Genomic DNA, 22,940 nt, shown 5'->3' with positions numbered 1-22,940 from the left:
CCCCGAATCCTATCTCCCCACCTCCTGGATGTGCATGACCCTTTTGCACAAGCCCCAGCCACCTGGGACTGATAGCCAGAGCTTGTACCTCCCCTTGACACATTCCATGCTTCCTTTGGTTGGCCTGCTCCATAGTTTGAGAAGTCCTACTTCAGGGTAAGATAGTTTTGTTTGGCTTTCTGATAATGGGAGTTTGAAAAAGTTCAGTTAAGATTTCAAAGTTTGCCTGCTGGTACAAAGCAGAATGTCTAAATATGCAGGATGGGATTTTTAAAATCATTGAGTGTTGACTAAAACTGTTCCAAATGGAGCCAATGGGAGTTTTACCATTGACTTCCATAGGAGCAAATTTAGGCTAATGCTGAGTAGTTTTGGAAAAAATTGCACCTCCTACCTGACATGGCTTTGCTGGCAGTGTAGATGCAACTGTCACAACAGAAAAGTGCTTCTGTCGGCTTAGCTAATGTCATTCAGGGAGGTGGTGTAACAATGCCAGGAGAACACTTTCTGCCGCTTTGTCTACATTAGGGGCTCTGCTGGAAAAGCTATGGTCAAGGATCTGTAGTGTAGGCAAGCGCTGAATGAAGAATGAGCATAAAAGCCCTCTTGTGTGAGAAAAGTGAGAATTTTGATGTGGTAGAGTTTTGCAGCCACTCATCACCCACCTGGGGATTTGTAGATGGCAACACAAGGTAAAGGCAGTGCAGGATCAGGCCCCTAATCCCTACTAAGTACAAATTGGGGTTTATAATCATGTTCACTGTTGCATTCAAAACATTAATTTCTGATTAATTTATTTCTGATTATGTGGCCATCCTTCTTTGATTCTTCAGCATGGGCCAGATCCTGAGGGGCCTCAGGCCCCAGTGAATTCTACACTTCAGTGGGAATTGATGAGGCTCAGCACCCTTCAGGGTCAGACCCCATGGATTATAAATGGCCATAAATTGACCAGAGAGTAAATTTAAAATAATTTAAAATAAAGTAAGTGGATTCAATTAAACTGTTTGCTCATTCAGGCCTAATGGTGACATGCTGTGCCACAATCAGCCCTGGCATAACTCCACTGACTTCAATGGCTTTATGTCCATTGATTGTAATGGAGTTACACCAGGGATTAATTTTGCCCAAAGCGTTTAGGAACTAGTGACTAGTAAGAGTAAATTCACTGCCTTAAGCTGCTGCATTTCATTGGAGTGCTGCTGCCAAGCGTTGGGGGGAAAGGCTACCAAGTACAAAGGACCAGCTGCTGATGCACAAGTTGGCACAAGGATAGTTCCAGAAGGAACTGTTCCCCGCCCTTCCAGCTGGCTGTGCTTAGTGAAACAGGATGGAGGAACAGGTCCAGGATAAAGAATTCCCTGGAATGGGCTAGCTTGACGAGCTCTACACAATATTACAATAAACACTAACAGCAGCATTGCAAGGAAGATAGTTTCTTGACTAAGGGTATGTCTACACTGCAATTAAAACCCTGTGCCTGGCCCGTCTGTACCCAGCTGACTCAGGCCCAGGTTAAGACGTCCTTTAATTGCAGCGTACACATCCTGGCTTGGGCTGGAGCCCAGGCTCTAGGAACCTGCAAGGTGGAAGAGTCCCAGATCTTGGGCTGCAGGCCAAACCTGAACGACTACACCACAATTAAACAGCCCCTTAGCCTGAGCCATGGGAGTCTGAGTCAGCTGGCATGGGCCAGATGCAGGATTCTAAATGCAGTGTAGACATTCCCTCGGAGGCAAAGAAAGCACTGCAAGGCCAAATGACAAGGAGTAAACACTCAGAGATATTGTGGTCCCATGCTCAGCATGTTAACCTTAGGTGTGGCCAAAGTATTGTACTCTTCATTTCGATGATAAAATACAGTAAGTGGAGACTCTGCTATTTAATGGAACAATGTCTTACTTAAGCCTGGAAAGTTTATATTAGGATGGTAATATTCATCTGGTTAACCTGTGTGGCTTCATTGTTGCTCAATTAAGAACAACATGTGGGTATAATGAATCACATTGAGCTATGTTTCAAGGTTTGATTATAAATATGAAGATATCAATTTTTATGTTGCCTTTATTTGCCAAAAAAGAACATTCTAACCCTATGGGATCTGGTTCTCAATATTGTAATTAATTTTCCAGGTTTGTAATTAAACAGCTTCAACATGGTACAATCAGTAGGTAATAACATTCAATTAAAGACAGAAGACACATTTTCACCTTAAAATGTTTTTACCCTTGAAGTGATACCAATGGAAGAGGATAAAATAGAGTATTAACACTTTTCAATTACACTAAATGACTTTAATCCTGCAAATGATGCCCTACTTTAATTAGAAGCTCTTCTCTTTATTACAACATGATGGATGTCCACTTTATTAGATTCAAGCGTGACACTATAAGCCCACTTTACATAAACATTACCATGTTATTAAAACCCTCTACAAGAAGGGTTTTTGAAATGTTTGCTAGCACATCAGCACTTCCTTGTTTAATTTCAAAATGCTATTATATTTTCCTCCTGGAACAATTTGCTTCTTAGTGTGGCCCACAATACTGCACTTTGCAAGAATCAGAACCACATATTTGATGTTTGGATTGGAACCTCCTTACACGTTGCATAATCAGATGAATAAAATGGAGTGAAGAATCAACGTAAACAACTTAACAATTGCACAAGCATGTACTCCTGTAGCTGCACAACCCAGAGAACACAGGATATTGACTCTGGTCTTGATCCTGTAATTGGACCGCTGTACTCTGTGCAGTGCTCCATTAATTTCCTTGTGGCTCTGTGTGGGTGCACCTTTGCACAGATCCGAGGCTCCACTCATGTAGATCTTCCGATTGCACGACTGGGGCCTCAAAGAATATGTGCAGTAATAAAGATGTCTATGGATACCTTCACGCACAGCCATACCAGCCCACATTCTAACATAAGAAGATGAGCTTTTATACAGGATGCAGACTTTCTCCATTCTTAACTCATATTCTTGTTATAAAGGCACAATTAGATGGTGAAGAGCAGACTCCTCAGCAGAGACCTGAGGTGGTGGCAGCTCATGGTGTGAGTAGACAAGCAGCTTCAACAGGCCCAGAAACAGATCTGCAGAGATTGCTGGGCTACTAATATTCAGTGACCCAAACCAAGAGTGAGTTTTGTTGTGGGGGGAGTGATATGATCAGAGAACTCTTGCCAAAGTTCTACTGGGAATTCACTGAGACTGGTGGGAGGGATTTGGGTAGGCAGAAGGACAGTGTAGATAGGTGAGGCACTGCTTGGGTGTGAAGAGAACTGCGCAGGGTACATACCCTAGGGTTCTGGCCTGTCTTTACTTGCCTAAGCCATGCCTTGCCATCTACACTGCTATTTATGCCCGTGCTAGGTGGGAGTGCAGTGTATGTACTGTACATGCTGCCATAAGTGTAGACATAACCTGAGTGCTTGGGCGTGGTGGTGGTGATGAAGTTCTGCCTGCTTAGGGCTACTGAAAGAGGATTTATTTATTTTCCCAAGAATTCAAGGTGGGGGCTAAAGTCAATTTTAATATTCTCCAAGAGGACTCTCGACATACTGAATCTGGCCCTTCTAACTGCCATTAGCCACCTGTCAGAAGGGTTACATATGAAAATATATCCAGTTGGCTCCGGGAGAAAAATTATATTAACATCCGGGGCTACAGTCTCTATTTAGATCTAGGCCATTTGTACAGTTCAGGTCCCACAAAGGACAAGCAACTATCCACAAATGGGCAGCAGAGAATTCCACCCGTGCTATGTATCACACATGGATGTAACAATAATCAGCTCCCTGATGCTCTCATCTCCTGCCCTTAGCAGCGCGCATGTGCAGGAGAGAATCTGGGCCATGGTTTGCAACATCAAAACTTTATCCACCAAAAGGAAAACCATCCAGACAGTGAGACAGCCTGTCTTCTGAAATAACTAGTCTTGGCAAAGCAACAACATTGAAAATTTACACAAAGATTTATCTGTGACAGCATCACATTCAAATCTAAAGCTAAGGAAATCAGTATCGGCCCAAGGTGTGTGAGAAACTCAGTCATTAAAATGACACTAAATACCCAGGGGAAATTTTTCCAAAATGAGCCTCAGAAATTGTGCATGCCAGTTTTATGGAGGCAAACAGCTGCATGCTCAAAACCTGCATTTGCATGCACTGTGGCACACGTCAGTGCAAATCAGGCAGTCAGATCTATAACTACCTGATTATGACAACACAGGTGCCCTGTTGTAATTACTGCCCCTGATTGGATAAGAATTGTGTACATCCTCTTATTTTTGTTACCCTGTCTCCTTCACTCCATACCATGTTTATCCTATCCACCTGTTGTCTTGTGTTTCAGACTGAAAACTTTTTAGGGATACAGACTGGGATTTTCTGTATGTCTGTACAACACTTAGCACAATGGGACCCCACCCTGGTTGGCCTCTAGGCGCTTCACAATATAAATGTGCATCCACAACAACATTATTAAAGGACATTTATGGAGTGTAATGAAGCAGACAAGATCTCTTTACAAGGCGCATAGAGCATGTGAAAGACAGTAAGTTAATTAAGTGACTTAAAAATATTGAATAATGTGCAATTTCAAAAAAGAGGTAAGCGTTCAGATGAAGGGTTTAGACTCACCTGGCTGCCTTCCTTTTGCCAGAAAACAGCAGGCTGGGGATTTCCTTTAGTTTCACAGGGAAAGGTCACTGTTCGACCCTGGGCTACAATCTGGTCTCGTGGTCTTATCACAAACTGCGGGGGAGCTACAATGTAAGAAAAAACATGATGTAAAATTGAGGGAGATTTCTCAAAGAATGGATGAATAATATCAAAGGGAAAAGATAGCATTATGTAAATGCATTTTCATGCCAGAGGACATTCATTAATTAGTATATACACAATTAGTAAATACCAAAAAAAAAAAAAAAAAAAGAGAGAGAGACAGAAAAGAAAGCATCTCCATGTATGACCTCCATCAGCTGTAAGAAGGAAAGGATTACAATCACACATATTTGTTTAAGCTCTGATGTCAATAAAAGCTGAGGGGCAACAAGCGGGCCCTTTATGGTGCAGGAGCTAGTTATGTTCCAACCTTGTCCTCAAGCCTCCCCTGGACCAATACTGATACTTCCATACCATCTGCACTTTAGAGAGCTCACTGTTGTGCCTTACATTTAGAGACAACTGTGCTTTGCTGTGGTGAGCTCCAGGGTATAGCACTGGCATGTCCTCAACATCCTTTTCAGTCCATCTCATCACACTTTTAAAAATGAATGGGAAGGGAGGGGTGACAGAGGAAGTGACAGAGGCAGGAGAGGAAAAGTCCAATGCCTCCCCTATGGTCCTTTAGGGATGAGTGGGAGCAGAATGTGTGTGGGAAGGAGAAGTAGCTATGAAGGAGAGTGACAGAGTGAGATATTGTCCACGTTTCAATGAGTGCAAGGAGATGAAGGCAGCAGGAGCTAAAAGTTTGTCGATGGCAGTGATCTATGTTCAGAAGGAGCAGGCATCCCAGACAGAACAGAAAGAGGAGAGGGGAGATAAAATGGGGAAAGAAGGGACATGGGGAAGATTGTGATGCCAGAGAGTTGTCAGAGAGGGCTGCAGTTGGTGGTAAGGGAGGAGATACATGAAAGACCAAGACCAGGGGAAATGTTGCCAGAGGTGAGCAATTGAAGGCAACGGAGAATGGAGCAGCATAGTGTGAATTGACCAGGGGGAAGGGGAGCATAGGAAGAGGAGGAAGGGCTGGTGAGAGGAGTGGAGGGGAAATGAGTGAAAGAGAAATGATGATGTGGAGATGGGAGGTGATGAAGATAGAATGGAGGAGGAGGGTGGAAACAAGGCAGCTGAATTTAGGTATGATAAGCATGGGGCAATAAAGGAAGTGACACACTTAAAACGCATGGCATGCAAAATCTCCCCACTTTGAAAATAACTGGTGTCCCTTAGGCGTTTTATGATTGGACTCACAGTATTTTACATTTCCAAAGGGTCTCTCCCAAAGGATCCTTTAGAACACACTTCAAATATTGCCAGCTGCTCTGTTTATGTGCAGGATGCAGAGCAGCACAAGCAGCCTCTTCTTCCCTCTCATACTCCTGAGTGTGAATTTTCCAGCTCCCATTGAGGAGTGCAGTTCGTGCATCCTGCTACTGCCCAGCACGTTGTGAGCTATCTGAAAGGGGTGGGGAGGGAGGGACTGAAGTTGTGCCTTGGAATTTCCCTCAACTTCCATCAGTCATCTCTGAGTGGCCTCTGTATTGACAATGATGGTACTGCTTTGATGTACAGCCCCTAGACTCTCAACTCAGCCTACAGCCTCCTCGAGCCCTTAGCTGCAGCATGATTTCCTCCCCACCATACTTCTCTCAACCCAATGCACATTCAGGCAGCTATTTCCAGGGTGCAAGAGCAGTAACCTGATGAATAGCCACGGAAAGCAAACCCTTGCTCCTACAAAAAGTGCTATAATGTCTACACACAGCAGGTAGGTTTTTCCAGGTTCATCTGAAACACCCTCACACACAGCACGCTATAGGTAAATCCATCTGCTATATTTAAAGGGAGAGGAGTGGTAGACCTAGCTGGGATTTGGTTGCAGTGGATATTTCAAGGCCGATGATTAGCAGGGCTGAATTAAGGCAATCCAGGGCACAAGGAACGATATAATACAAAAATCACTCCATGACTCCACCTCCACTCCCACCTCCCTCCACTTGGATCCCCCTCCTGTCTCACAGAGGCAGTGGCAACAACATTGTGGACTTTCATCTCCAGGAGCATCAGAAGAAGTCCCCCAACCCTTGAAAGAAGCAGAGGGCTTATTTTCGTCAATGTGTGGCAGGGGTGCTCCCTGGGGGAGATGGGGATTAGTACTTACACCCCAGCTGCTGGGGTACCTGCTTGAGTGGGAGGACTGGGCCTTCTGTACTATTCTTCTTGAGCCATACACAGAGTCCTCTCTCAGAGTGGTGCTGAAAAGGCTCTCTACCGCAGCATATCATGCATTGAGATAAATAGGGCAGCTCACACCCTCACAGTAAGCATTTCAGGCTTTCTGCGGACTCAGGCAGACATTGTTGCACTGATTATGCTCATGTGTCCAAGCTTTTCTTTGCAGCTATGAGAGCTAGAAATATACTTTAAAAATATCAATAAATAAATGATGAGGTTTTGAGGTAATCACATGATTAATCAGGAGTAATCAGCAGTTGGCCAACAAGTATCTATGCCTTGATCTGGTACTCGTCACTAGAGTACAAAACCATCCCCTCCAGCCAACTTTTAGCTGATCTATGTTATACTATACTTTTAGGAAACATAAGAAAAGCATCTAAAATGATTACACCCTACTTTTCCGATGTCCCTATACAGGATAACCTCTCTACAGGATGTAATGAAACTTTTTATAGGGAAATCAAAGAGTGCCCCGATTTGTGCCAATGCACTGTAGTATGGAAATGCAGCTCTGTCAATAGGGAACTTCTGATTTTAATGGTGTTCACAGGATGAAAATCATGATTTCACAATACTAGAATAGATTTATCTATCACAGCCAGGCTGCCCAACCATAACTGAGACTTGATCATAAAATTTAGCACTTACAACAGGAGGAATTCTGGTGGAATGTCACCTTCAGGGCACCAAAGTGGTAGCACTACTATTTTTACAGAGTGCAGGATGTGCCCTAAAGCAGGGACTGGTTCCACCTTGTCCTCTTTCAGATGACTCTAGGGCTTTTTTGTACTTATTGGAAAGGGGGTTCCTTGTCAACCAGAGATATAGAAGCAGCTTCCAAAGATGGGTAGTCACCGTTATCCTCATCTTACAGATTAGACAACTGAGGCACACAACAGTCAACAGGTCAGTGGCAGAGCTGGGAACGGAAACTTGGTCTCTCAGCTTCCCCTTCAGTGCCCTGGCCATTGGACCATAAGTTATAAAGCCTTAAAACAAATGTTAATTAGATAAACTCATTTCAGCCCTCGCAGGCACGTAGTTGCATTTGCCTGAAACCTCAGCACATTAGAAAAACCTGTCAAAAGAACCTGTTGTGATGTAATAAATCAAGTGTTTTGCCCATCAACCAAATACCCTTCATTATTTCAGCTGTAACATTAATGGGGTTGGAGTAAACAGAGTGGAGAAACTCTTGTTTAAATGACATTCGCAAGCCAAAGACAATGGCTCTAAAACAAAGCATATTGCCTGAATTCCAGAGAACTAGACAAGAATATAAAGAAGAACAATTAAGATTAGAGGCCTAGGACAGTTTTCTTGAAACAGTGTTTTGAGAAATTTTAATATGGTACACAGTAAATTAGATTTGATTTCTGGCAAATTATGCTTTGATACTGCATTCAGCAAGCACTGGCTTCAATCAATGTCACGCTAAAGCTCTGTTATGCTAATAGCAGCTTGTGAGGGCGAGTAGACTGATATGGAAATCAGACGGTTGAACATGAATAGAAAGCACAGGCCATGTACGAGTGGGCTTTGAGATGAGGGTCTGGGGGACCCTAAGGTTAATCACATCATGTTCTGAGTTGTTTTTACAGCACAGGATGGTATTCTACGGCATGAATTAAAATGAAGATAGCGAAGACGCAGTTGTGAGCATTGGTATGTTACTCAAGATGCTAATGGTGGCATTATGTTGCACCCTGTCTTTCTGGATCTTTTCATGCCTGAGTGAATGACTCCTTTATGCTATATTAATAAAGGTATATAAAAGTAAGCCAGTGCTTTTGTGTTAAAGAGCCTTAATAAGCGGGGGGGGGGGGGGGGGGGGGGGGGGGAGGGAGGCAATGGATGTTGCAAAATATTTCAAAGGAATTCCCTAGCATTTATCATAGCCTAATAGCTAGCAGAATGAGCCCATTGGGATAGATTGCAAGCCATTCATTTTTCCACCCAGGGGTGTTACTGAATTCTAAGGCTATGCTGAGTCACATGGGGCTTATAAAGTATCAGCTGTAGAAAATTTTGACTGAATTAGTTCATTCCTCCCAGCTGAATGCTAGTCACCTTATAAGAAATGTGGCAGAGTATGAATTGTAGAGGGCAGGAGCTGAGGCAACTTATCAAGGTAAAATGTACAATTTTATAGTAAAAAGTATAGTGACCCTATAGGACGTAATATCACAATGGAATTATTGGCCTTCTCCCAAGAGGTGCTGTGTACTAGCAGTTCCCACCAGCAGTTCCCAATGATCCTAAGGGACTTGTATTGTCATGACCTCCTCACCAGCAACTTCCCCAAACTAGGTGCCCTTAGGTCTATATATTATATAGTTTGATTTTAATTAAAAGTAAATTCTGTAGTAAAATATACTGTATAATCACTATTAGAAACTAAAACTGAAATTAAATCAGTGCAAATAGTAATGGCGTGGTAGTTACGTCCACAGTTGTCCACTAGGATTTATCATGCAAACCTAACTCATTGTACATAGTCCACCAAACGATGTGTCAAATGGTGACAACCTAATTAATTTTTAAATTATGCATACTTAGATAAGAACTTTTAAATATACCACAACATCTAGGCCCTGATTTCCATTTACTTTGATGGAATTTGGATCAGACCCCCAATGAAATTAACTTTCACAAGAGAAGCGTGACAGTAACCAAATTAAAAGGGCTTATTTATAATTAAAACATATTCACTTATTATTTGTAGAATACAATTTGAATTACTGATTTCATAACATCTAATTTCAGCTATTTTATATCCACGGTCAGTGACATACAGCATGAAAATTACTTTGGAAACCTTAAAGTTCTAAAAATAGGAGCTCATTTGAAACTTCAATGATTTATTAACACGTTTACCTCAAAAGGAAATGGTGTATCAAATGAGATCTCTAATTCATGATGGAACATATGTGCCTTCAGGCTGTGAGATCAAAAACAAATTCATTCTGAAGGCCTTTTTCCAGTTGCGCTTTATTAATTTATGGTCTACTGTCTGCAAGTGGCATGAAAGTTTAATTTCTAAAATCTTTTCACCATTAAGAGGCCTCATTTAAATAACCCATACAATACGGGTTGTGTGCTTAGCCTCTGTCCAACACTCAAAGTTCCATTAACTGCTGGGATGTACTACACCTACAAATATTGGACCTGCTCTTCTATTAGGTAATATTATTACTAATAGTCATCATCGTCTTTTTTTATTTATTTGGAAGTAGGGATTGGATGACACTGAAGAATAAGATGGCTCTTTGTACACTTGACAAGGATAAATTTCCCTGACACTCCTGTAACTGGGTGAAATAGAGATATATAACTGCAGCAGGTGAAAGGCTCATTCTGGGAAAAACAGGTTCTGCTAATTGACAGGGAAACTCTAAAGAAATGGTCTGTGACCACTCCCTCAGCTGAGATCATCTGGTTCACCGAGCTGTCAAAGTGATGCCACAGCCTCCAGGTACTGCTACTGAACTTCTAGATGTAGCAATTGGCAAATTTATTTTTTTCATGTCTACAGGACGACTGGTCAAAACATGGGAGTCTTTGCCATCAAATGATCACCAAATTATAGTGCCTCATTCCTATCAGCACCTCCAGGACAATCCATTCAAATGTGCTGTATCAAAGACAACATATGAAGGTCTCCTCAAGGTTATTTCTCATAAAACATGTTGCAGCACAGGATGGTCTGGTGAGGACATATCAGAACTGTGTTTTCCACTGGTCGTCTGTCTAGGTCTGGGTCCAATTCAAGGTCCTGGTCTTCCCCTGTACAGCCCCCAGTGGGTTTGGATCTGGCTCTAAGTGACCACTTTTTTCTCCAACTCCCAGGACACTAGTGGCATCCATTATGAATACTTCAGTGGATTTAGGTGCACATGTTGTTGGTGGGGAGATCATGACATCATCAGTGGATGAGCTTTGGAATTTGTTTCTGCCAGGAAATCAGGTTGAATCAGAGTCTTGCCATGTATAGGTCACATGGCAACCCTCGCCTCTACATGGAGGTATTTTCCTGAAGGATGACAGGATTCTCTAGCTCCATTTAAGTACATAAGAACAGCCATACTGGGTCAGACCAAAGGTCCATCTAGCCAAGTATCCTGTCTTCTGATAGTGGCCAATGCCAGGTGCCCAGGGGGAATGAACAGAACAGGTAATCATCAAGTGATCCATCCCTTGTTGCCCATTCCCAGCTTCTGGCAAATAGAGTCTACGGACACCATCCCTGCCCATCCTGGCTAATAGACATGGATGGACCTATCCTCCATGAATTTATCTAGTTCCTTTTTGCACCCTGTTATAGTCTTGGGCTTCACAAAATTCTCTGGGAAGGATTTCCACAGGTTGACTGTGCACTGTGTGAAAAAATACTTCCTTTTGTTTGTTTTAAACCTCCTGCCAATTAATTTCCTTTGGTGGTCCCTAGTTCTTGTGTTATGAGAAGGAGTAAATAACAATTCCTTATTTACTTTCTCCACACCAGTTATGATTTTATCGACCTCTATCATATCCGCCCTTAGTTGTCTCTCTTTCAAGCTGAAAAGTCCCAGTCTTATTAATTTCTCCTCATATGGCAGCCGTTCCATACCCTTAATCATTTTTGTTGACCTTTTCTGAATCTTTTCCAGTTCTTATATATCTTTTTTGAGAGGGGGCAACCAGATCTGCATGCAGTATTCAAGATATAGGCTTACCATGGATTTATACAGAGGCAATATTTCTGTATTATTATCTATCCCTTTCTTGTTGATTCCCAACGTTATGTTTGCTTTTTTGACTGCTGCTGCGCGTTGAGTGGATGTTTTCAGAGAACTATCTACAATTACTCTAAGATGTCTTTCTTGAGTGGTAACAGCTAATTTAGACCCCAAAATTTTATATATATAGTTGGGATTATGTTTTCCAATGTGCATTACTTTGCATTTATCAACATTGAATTTCATTTGCCATTTTGTTGCCCAGTCACCCAGTTTTAAGAGATCCTTTCGTAGCTCTTTGCAGTCTGCAAAGTCTGGAGTCAGGCAATGCAAGTAAGAGTCTAAATGTTTAGGAAATTGACCAGAGTCAATTCCTGTTACATGGAGTCCATTACCTATTAAAACAAATATATGTAAGGACACTCAGATACTATGGTGATGGGTATTCCCAACCTCTTTTTCTATATATTTAGATTGAGGTTGAAATTGGGACTATGATATGGAAATTGGGGGGAGAACAAAGGAAATAGGGAGGATTCATGGATTAATACTAATTTTTTTTGATGGTTGCTTTCTTGGAGAGTTGTACTGTGATTAATCCCGCACCTCTGGTTTTGGTGATAATGGGATTGGGAAGGATGTTGACTGTCCCATTTCAGGGAGGTGAGAGCACTTTTGAGGGTGACATAGGAATTGTTTGAAGGAGGGAAAGAAACAGGATTCACACCATTGTGTGAGGATTGCAGCAACATTTTTGGAGGTGTCTGCCAAATATGTCTAAAAGGAGACTGAAATACCTATTTAAGCATATGGCTGTTGCACTGTTTCCATTACAAGGCAGAGAGTGTCAAACAATGCTGCTATCAGCTGGGGATACGGCAATCCAGGAGACTAGTTGAGGGGGACTTGGTCCCTTTGAGCTCTATTGTTGTGAGTAGAGGAAATGGGCAGATACAGACTAACAACATATAAGCTAAGAGTGAAGTATTAAATACTGGATACCATGGCTGAGGCAGCTGTATTTTCTCAGGAATACAGAGCTGGTTGACAGCGACTCGATTCACCGCATCTTGTGAAACATAATCACTGTCAACCATGATATGATCACAGATGAAGCCCTCACGTTGGAGACATAACAGAGAACTGAAGGGATGACACTGCAGATTTATTATTAACCCAAATATCTGTGACTGGTTACTCTGATCAGCATGAATCAAGGGAGGGTGGAGGAGATGGTGAACCCATCTCATTAATGTTTAGCTTTAAAATGAAGAGGATTTCCTAATCTGATTCAGGATTTGATACAGTCGCAGGATAGGGAGGGAAGCAACTAGTATTGTTATGCAGATCCTCTTGTTGCTCCACAGTCAGTACTAATGAAGTCGTTTGGAATATCCATACTTTCATTGTTCTGCATGGATGGGGTGGTCTGTTGGGTTAGCACAGGGAGCTATGCTTGCAGTCACAAACGTGTGTCGGTACATCTTGACTTTGAATCAATTTCATGGATTTTCTGGGCACAATCTGTTTCCTGAACAACGATCTACAACCTATCCTGAAGGACGACCCATCACTCTCACAGACCTTGGGAGACAGGCCAGTCCTTGCTTACAGACAGCCCCCCAACCTGAAGCAAATACTCACCAGCAACCACACACCACACAACAGAACCACTAACCCAGGAACCTATCCTTGCAACAAAGCCCGTTGCCAACTGTGTCCACATATCTATTCAGAGGACACCATCATAGGGCCTAATCACATCAGCCACACCATCAGAGGCTCGTTCACCCGCACATCTACCAATGTGATATATGCCATCATGTGCCAGCAATGCCCCTCTGCCATGTACATTGGCCAAACTGGACAGTCTCTACGTAAAAGAATAAGTGGACACAAATCAGATGTCAAGAATTATAACATTCAAAAACCAGTTGGAGAACGCTTCAATCTCTCTGGTCACTCAATTACAGACCTAAAAGTGGCAATTCTTCAACAAAAAAACTTCAAAAGCAGACTCCAACGAGAGACTGCTGAATTGGAATTAATTTGCAAACTGGATATAATTAACTTAGGCTTGAATAAAGACTGGGAGTGGATGGGTCATTACACAAAGTAAAACTATTTCCCCATGTTTATTCCCCCCCTCAGCCCCCCACTGTTCCTCAGACGTTCTTGTCAACTGCTGGAAATGGCCCACCTTGATTATCACTATAAAATGTTTCCCCCCTCCCACCCCCCTGCTCTCCTGCTGGTAATAGCTCATCTTAAGTGATCACTCTCCTTACAGTGGGTATGGTAACACCCATTGTTTCATGTTCTCTATGTATATAAATCTCCCCACTGTATTTTCCACTGAATGCATCCGATGAAGTGAGCTGTAGCTCACGAAAGCTTATGCTCAAATAAATTTGTTAGTCTCTAAGGTGCCACAAGCACTCCTTTTCTTTTTGCGAATACAGACTAACACGGCTGCTACTCTGAAACCTATGTATTATTTGTCTCCCAGTTTTTCTTCTTTGGATGGGGAGAGGGTAGCTGATGCATACTGTCTTACACTGGACTGGGGTCCTTACCTAGAAAAGGTAATAAAGCCCCAGGCATAGATGATGGAACTCAAACAGATATTTTGGATGGATTTTTCCACCATTAGGATTTTATAGTAAGAATAAAAGGAATTATTTGGAAAAGATCTGACTTCTATTATCACATCAGAAGCATCTTGATTCCAAGACTAATTGTTTTTATCTCCAATTTAATTTCAGAGTCTGAAGTTCATAAATAATAAAATATTTATTCTTATCTTGTTCTGTGATTTCATGTGGTACAAAAAGCAGACGGTCTCTGAAAAAATTGGAGAAACACACACAAACCCCTCTCTCTTTGAAGGAACAGAGAGAAGATCAAATGAGAGCAGATCAAAGTGCATTAACAACTTATCAATCCATATTGGCAGGGTCCATACAGACAGTTAGTCTTTGAAAGGCTAATGCATGGTAGAGTCATACCCCAGCTTGCTGTGAATTTCATGTTTGTGTGGACAAGCCCCAGTTTGTGTAGACTGACCCAGACCCCACTGAAGTCAGGGGAAAGACTCCCATTGATTTCAATGTCCACAATGGAGTTGGCTAAGTTCATATAAGCTTCAGATAATAAGCATCCCAAATTGTGGATGCAAGCAGAAAGTATAAATCTTTGTGGGGTCCAACAATCATTAATGAAGCTCTCCATGAATACTTGTACTTGTAGCAATCTGGGACTCTGTAATGGTCCATCATGACTTTGGCACATATTTGGCAAACACTCGTGGAAGCCTAAACAGAGAAAACAGATGACTTTGGGAAATTTTGAGGTGAAGAGGTTTGTGGTCCAGCATTTTACTGTTTGGTGATCAGCTTGTTGTTCCCACAACTGACAGTGCTAATCTTACCTGAGCCATTTGGGTCTCTATGGCACTACTAGCCAATAAAGGTGCAGCAAAAATCCAGTTTGGACATGTCATAAATGCTGTATTGCTACAAGGCCAAGTCCTCACTTAACACTCACTCAGGCAAAACTTCCCTGAAAGGCGATGAGAGTTTTGCCTCAGCACAAAACTGCATGTGGATATGAAGGTTTGGCCAGTAGATCTAAAAAGGATAACAACTGCCTGGACAAACTGCCTCAGTGTTTTGTTTTCTTACTAAAACCCAAGGAAATGTGCATGTTGCCCTGTGATTAGGTTTACTCTATTTTCTGATTTCATCACTGTTCTGTCTAAAGTGTTCACCAGTTAATAAATAATGAAGAATCATTCTAGCTCACTCACTTTCCATTTAGGGAAGAGCTAGCTGCAAAATGTCTGTTGTTGCCTTGGTTAACCGCCAAATCTCTACAGACAGCAACAGCAGACATGTCGCCCTTTGATGTAGTTATCAGAATTTCTGCCACCGAAAGATGGCACAATTCTTCGAAGTGGGAGCTCACCAATCAGCATTTCTGATAATGATGTATAATTCCTGAAAGTCCCATGTGAACTGTGATATTTCCATGACACAGCATTCACAGTATATAGGGTTTGCTGCAGGGAAAGAAACATCTTCTTCACTTATCATCTAAACAAAGACATTTCAAACCACAAAGTGAACTTAGTTTAAAATACAGTTCTTTGCATTTCAGATATATTGTGCTGCAACATTTCAGATAGGCCAATAAGTTGTGCCAGGTTGATTTACAATGTGACAACTTCCCAGAACAGAGTATAATGCATCAAAAAGTTACATTTCACTTAAATTTGAATAGATCATATCTAATTAGTATTACACATGGCAAATGGAAGTAGGCAACTTATCTATATGTATCTGCCTACCCCATGTTAGAAGAACCCTCCATTTTTAGTTAATTGCAGTTAGATTTTTTTATACAAGTTGAAAATGAAATCCAACTTCTTGATGCATTCTTTTCTGGAAAGTCAAGTCATATCATAAATCAAGGTGACTTGACCTATTACAATGCAACTGAAATGCAAAGAACTGTACTTTCAACTGGATATAGGCAATTAATTTGAAAACTGAGTACTTTTTTGATCTGAAGTGACTTACTGAGTGATCAGAAAAAAGGCAGATAATCAGAAGCATCAGACACATAGTTGATTTTCTTCTTTTTGAACTTAATTTTATTTCTGCAAGTTTTCCATCTCAGGCAAAACAGTTTAGCAGTTACTTGTGAAGACTGGGCCAATGATACTTTTTTGTGGGATTGATTAATCTTTCTGGTTCTTCCCAACTTTGGTGGTGGCTTTTCATAGTTTTTCTAATGTGTGATTGCCATAAGAAACACAGCAAAAATGAAAATGTGTGAAAATATTAACTTGTTCATCTGGAAAATGCATCTGATGAGTGAAAGAACAGAAGTAAATGGCCTAAATAGGGATAAATATCCCGCTTCCTAAACCCATCTGTTGTAACTCCTATAGGAAATCTTTCAAAAGCTTATAAATAAAGAGAACATCTATTTGGGAGATTGGCAACACATTTATTTCAAGCAGCAAATCACAACATGATGAGTAATCTGGTAAAGAACTGTTAAAAATTCACAAGCTGCCATCTACCTCAGGCAGTACCATGCTTCATTTTTGCATACTATATGCTACTAGCTGCTTGAACAAAAGATGGTGAGCAACAAAAATAATTCAGCCCTGAATTTTTCTACTCCAGATGAAATTTAAAGAAAACTCTGAATAATAAATTCAATAAATATATATTTGAATCTATCATGGAAAAAACTGAACTGAAAATTAAAAGTACTTCGAACATTAAAATTCCTCCTCTTTTGCATTTCAAGGAACATTCCATTAAATAATATCCTGGTTTTGTTGTCCAGGTTTGTTTTTTTTTAAAGATGCTTTTCTCCTGAAGCATAAGCAGAAATAAAGAGTGCCAGAACCTCTTCCGGTACATGAATGGGATGAAAGAACAAAATCCTTCAAATTCTACACTGCATGCAGCTGTTGTTCCGTGCATGCAAATATACCACAATTAAAAAATAATGCATAAGGCATAAGTTTCTAGGAGCGGTCTAGATATTTTAACATTAAGCAATCAACAGTACCATTACCTTTTATCATAATCTATAATCTTATTACCAGTTGGTAGAGATTGGCTTGACCCAAATCCCTGATGTAAATTTACTAAACTTAGTGAAATAGAGATCTGAACCTTGTGAATCTGGCCCACCTCAGCTAACTGATCAAGAACAGTAATTGCATATATTGCATTGTGGGGAAAGTATTTTGTTGTTGTTGTTGAGACTTCTTGTAAAGTTATTCAATTATACATGAATGATAAAAATCAAGCAATTCACAACCATTAGCCCAGAAAATTTGTGTGGTAGCTCTTTACATTTGATATGATTAGGGCTGATGTTTTTACATTATTCTCAGCGAATTAAATAATTTGACAACTACTGTACTAAACAGTAATTATTTTAAAACAACTCACTCTATTTTATGGCCATCTCAGTAAGTCAAATAAGGGAGACATTTTCTTTGTACCAAATGACTACTTGTAACAAAATAAAACAATTTTAGTGTGGTAAATGTAAAACTGACCAGAGTGCACCCTTGTGAAGGAGTCATGTGCTCGGAAATAGAATAAATTAAGATCAGGAGATTCAGTACAAGCTTAAGAGCTGGAATTGTGACCTCAGGATCTAAAGAATTCAAAACCAGAGGATAAATGTGTTGAAATAAGAAGAAGCATCGACACAGCAAAAGTCTATTACTTTCCTTGTAGATATTTTTTTTAATATAGTCTTTATAGAGCCCAAACAGCCTTGGCTTATGAATTTTTTCTTCCTTCTCTTTTAAGGATGAGAAAAAAGAAAGCTTTCCAAAACAAAATGTTTGTTTTCTTATACTGGCTTTCCCACTGAACTAAAATGTGTTTATTAGTAGTACTTTTCTAACCTCCATCAACCTAGTGCTGTCTTCACAGGCGGGGTCGGAGAGGGGGGTTAGATCGGCTTAACTATGTCGTTCAGAGTTGTGAATCACACACCTGAGCAACACAGCTGGGTAAACATTTTTTAGTGTAGACCAGGCCTGAGTCACAGTCATCTCCCAAACAAAGGGCCCAGTTCACAGCAACTTTACTCCATTTTCACAGTGGTGTAATTGCATTGATTTTAATTGAGGTCATTTGTGTAAATCAGGCTCAGAGTCAGCTTAAGAAATTCCAAATTGTGTATACAAACTTAATGTCAAACCCTACAAACCGTACTCAGTTGCAACGCTAATGAGAATTTTGCCTGAGTAAAGGATTGTACCTTTCAGGAGTGTTTATTAAGATAAACACTAATTTCTGATGCTAAAGGTTTATCTTCACAACAGCATTAGCTCAAGATATAACAAGTGTCGTCCCTAACCGAAGCCCATACACACACAAAAATCTGTAGCTCAAGTCAAGTGGTGCTTTAACCTTAAACTCGCTGGCCCATCAAGGGGTGTTTGTGGAAGCTCGAGCGCTGCCGAGTGCAGTGGGAGCTCAAATACTCTGAGCTGCTAATACAAACTGCTGCTGTCTGATCACTCTCACTTGAGCTACACTTGAGTATAGATAACTCCAGCTGACACTGCAGTGAAGCCAATTCTTTATATAAAAGACTAAAACAATTAAATCATTATTCTAAAAAACAACATAGCTACCAACTATGACATTCACAATAGTAATTTATGTGGAAAAAAATGTCTAGCAAATCCCCCTGAGCATGGAGTGCACAGCCATTAATGAAAACAACAAAAAGAAAATGTATTTCCTTGGAATATTTTTCAGTACAAGAATAAGTTTCAGTGAGTGACAAGCTTCTTTTTCATTTTGCTCAATCTTTAAAATTTAACCAAAGTTTTGCAAGAAATCACCAGGATCTGAATTTGCTGAAGGGGTATTCAAAGTGCAAATGGTGATGCAGGGCCAGCCTTCCTATGCACATTGTATTAGCATGCACACTATTTTCATTTGCGGCCATCTTGTGCACTCCAAAGGCAAAATAGAAGGACGAAGAACTCCCCCAACAGGAAGGGGAATCCATTCCATCCTCTCTTCAATTCAAGACCGGGTTACAATCCACTATAATGTTTCAAAGATTTTACACAGGTACAAAAGACACAGGACATGCAAAGCATGTGCTTCTTTCTTTACATCATAAAAAAAAAAATAATGGGTTGCTCATTTAGTGCCTGATCCAAAGCCATTTGAAGTCAATAGGAGTTTTTCATTGACTTCAATGGCCTTTGTGTCAAGTCCTTAACACACCTCCACAAACTGTTAAGAATTATCCTATTAGTAATTTTGGCTTATTAACACCCCATCCCTCTGTGATATAATTGTTGATTTGTTAGTGATTTGTCAAATGCCATTACATATGATATTCTAGAAGTAATAAAAAATTCAGAGATAGCACTTCTTGCCCAGTCAAAATCAGTTGGCTAGCATTAGAAAGTTAGCACTATTAAACACTATTATTAATGATCAGTGCTTAAGTCAGTCAAATGCTGCTGCAAATGAAAGATGAAGCATTGCGTGAAGCCATGCGAAAATGGATAGAAGGATGGTTACTTACCAACAGGGCGAGCTGTAGACATTACAATGGTGTGGTGAGAACATAAAAAAGAAATTAAAAAAAAGAAAAGAAAATCTGTCAGAATGCATGACATGTAATGTTACATTTAACTATGGACACTCCAGCGATCTCTAAACTCACCAATGTCAGTGTAAGTAAGAGGCCCGACTTTATTGTTTAATTGAGAGTTACTGTTATTACATTTTTTTTTTGAGACAGCAGTTACACAGCTTCTGAATAAGCTGGCTGGAACCAATCATCTGAGAAACATTTTTGATAGGTTCATATGTCGTCATCAAGTATCACTGTTAATGCTTGATTGAAGTAAAATAGCTTTGCATTAGCACAAACTTCTAGGCCCTGATGAATACATCCATTCAAGCCACAGACTGGCAAATGTCATGCCAATAAATGAAAGGCATCACTGTCTGATTTAAATACCAATTGAATTTTAAGCATGGCCAGTCAGTACTGCAGTAAGAGCTGGAGAAAAGCCCAAGACACCATTTTCCTATCCATGAAAGCTTACAGCACATCACTTTTTCTTCACTGACAGGGCTGATGAAAATATAACAAATAGGTTGGAATGGCCACAGAGATTTCAATTCAGAGCCGCCCAAATTACTGCTTAGATAAACTTCTACTTCCTAAAAAATTGCTGCTGAATGATTGACAGGTTAATTCTGCTTCAGACTTATATTGAGATTGAAAGCAGTTGCTGCAACAAGTGATTTCTTGATTATAGTAGGAGCTCTTCATTGCACTTGAGTTGGGGAGAGGGCTGTCAGGCTCGCTGTTATTAAAATACAGACATCCCTTTTAGAGGAGCTTAAAATCTGGACAGGAAATTCACTTGAGATTAAAATCTGGGAAGATGAAATTTACCCTATTTTAGCAATAGAATGAGTGTTACCAACTGAGGAGCTACGAGATTGTATAAGCAACCAGTTTCATTTGCTCATTTAGGCTCAGAGACCAGGGTCAAACCTATGTTTTCAAGAGCCCCCATGTAAAGTACCGTTCAGGCCTATTCAGTTTTCACCCCTCCTATGACCTAAGCCCTGTCTGTCATAACAACCACTCCCTTTAACCATTTCCTATCTGCTACACACTTCAGCGCATGCCAACATCCATCCTCTCCTCTCTTTGTTAGGCTTCATGGGTTTCAGCAATATGAAATATCCTCCCATTTCGTGTACTGGAAAGACAAGAGGTAGAACAGAACTGCAACTTCCGAACCACAGGGCTGAGGGTACAGTCAGGGAATTCAAATTCTGCCATCACCTGTGGCTAATGAGGTCAAATGGAGCCATGGATGCGAGCTGGGTATTAAACTGTGGCAGGCAGGTTGCGTATGTGCGCGCGCATGCACATGTAACTTCAGCACTGGGTTTTCAATGGACACGTAGGTTACACAGAATTAGGGCCACCCCACACAGTAAATTCTAAAGCATGTGAGTTGTTTCCCCCCTTTTCATGGGACAAAGTGAATATGATGAAAGTAAGGTAATTTCAAATAATAACTTTTATTAAATACAGTAATGACACAAGCTAACAAAAGTTTGGTAGTTCAGGGTTAAGACCTTCATTAATTAAAATAGGACCAATCCTGATCCCTTTGAAATGAAAGGAAGTTTTCTTAGGGGTTCCTTGTTTCCAAACAGCCTAGAGTGCCGAGCATTCAACATTGAATTTCTTAGCTTTTCTCATTTTCTGTCACATCCTGAATGTTTAATATGCTTGTAATATAGTGGCTTTTTTGTATTGAATAAACACTCTGCCTATGGCCTTTAGATTATAAAGCCAAGAAGAAAAGATAATGGGAAATCTTCTTGAGTGTAGGAAAATCGATTAAATTATATATTTCCTTTTTCCACCTTAATTTGGTCAAGTTCAAGCTCCAGTGAGTTCAGAGGATTTTTGCTTTGTTCTAGCCATTGCTCATATCACAAGGCTAGGTTAGTAAAAAGAAAGGCTTGACCCGATAATGTATACAGTGGACACAGTTCTAGGAGAATTTAAGGCCACTAAACTAATGGCCAGATTTATTGGGTATTGTGATTCCTTCTGTGACAAAGGAAGTGCACACTTTTTGAGAGTTAATTCTTGTGCCTATTTCTATCAAATTACAAAATGGAAGAACAATCCTCATCACAAACAAATAGCATGTAAAGCCATTTTCAGCTTACAACAAGAAAGCCACATTATCACTTATTATCTAAAATGACATTATGGCAATATTTTAGCAGATGGATTATCACAATACTCTCTTTTCTTTGTTATATACTAACATCTCCCCCCTTGCAAAGCCACTGGGTGACTTTTTTTCTTTGAATTCAGCAAATTAAACTGAACTGTGTCCATGTATTAAATGGATGGAAATGGAAGTCGGCCTCTTGGGTCAGTTGACCCCTGTTCTAATAAAGCAATCCATAGAGATTTTGAACATTTGATTTAATGGGGGGGGGAGAAGATGAAGCTAAAAATGTTTTTATTAACCTTTCACAGCTCTACTGAAACCCTTCATCATGCACCAATAAACTGTGAAATAGTGTCAGTGTGATACCGATTGTATCAAAATTGCGGCTTATCTTTTTTGAATGAAACAAACAATATTTTAACTATTATATTTTATATACTCTTATGGAAATATGTTTTCATATTTTTTCCTCTCTCTCCATAATATTTAACATCTCCGTATGTACTGTCACAAAGTACTTTCTACAAACTCATTAGGATGCTAGGATTTTAAACCTCCTCACTACAGTATGTAAACATCCAACTACAGTATGTAAACATTAGGTGGGTACCAGTGTCCAAAGGCATTTTCAGAGGAAAATGTTATTCTTTAACTTATTATACTTAACCAAGTCTCTTATTTCTTGGGATGGCACTAGTCTGTCATGTGAAAATAAATGGCAGATGGCTCCATTATGAAATGTTCAAAATTTAGAAAATAAAATAAATATACATTGACTTAAGTTGTTCTAATTTTATTACAGAAAGGAACATGGACAAACAGTCTACACAGGGGAGAAAATACAATAAAACCTACAACTAGACTCATACATACATATGAATTCATGCTTTCAGTTACAAATACTGGGACAGATCCTCAGCTGGGATGAAATCTTTGTTCCATTATAGGAGTTTTGCCCT

General features: G+C 40.2%; 1 protein-coding gene across 28 annotated transcripts in view; it reads right to left on the bottom strand.

The window, feature by feature from the left end:
• The window catches only part of ROBO2 (roundabout guidance receptor 2), a 1,527,115-nt gene that overhangs the window by 127,499 nt on the left and 1,376,676 nt on the right, over positions 1–22,940 (bottom strand). For 17 of the 28 annotated variants that reach the window (XM_043538357.1, XM_043538358.1, XM_043538372.1 and 14 more), the window contains 2 exons: positions 19,782–19,793; positions 4,645–4,769 (listed from right to left, as the gene is read on the bottom strand). In XM_043538357.1, coding sequence (XP_043394292.1) covers positions 4,645–4,769; positions 19,782–19,793 — 137 coding nt within the window. The remainder of the gene's footprint in view (positions 1–4,644; positions 4,770–19,781; positions 19,794–22,940) is intronic. The other 11 variants (XM_043538373.1, XM_043538380.1, XM_043538361.1 and 8 more) reach the window with 1 other exon arrangement.

The sequence above is a fragment of the Chelonia mydas genome, chromosome 1, assembly GCF_015237465.2.
Source record: "Chelonia mydas isolate rCheMyd1 chromosome 1, rCheMyd1.pri.v2, whole genome shotgun sequence".
In the NCBI taxonomy this organism is placed as follows: Eukaryota; Metazoa; Chordata; order Testudines; family Cheloniidae; genus Chelonia; species Chelonia mydas.
The sequence above is the reverse complement of the archived record's forward strand: the minus strand, read 5'-3'. Positions and strand labels throughout refer to the sequence as shown.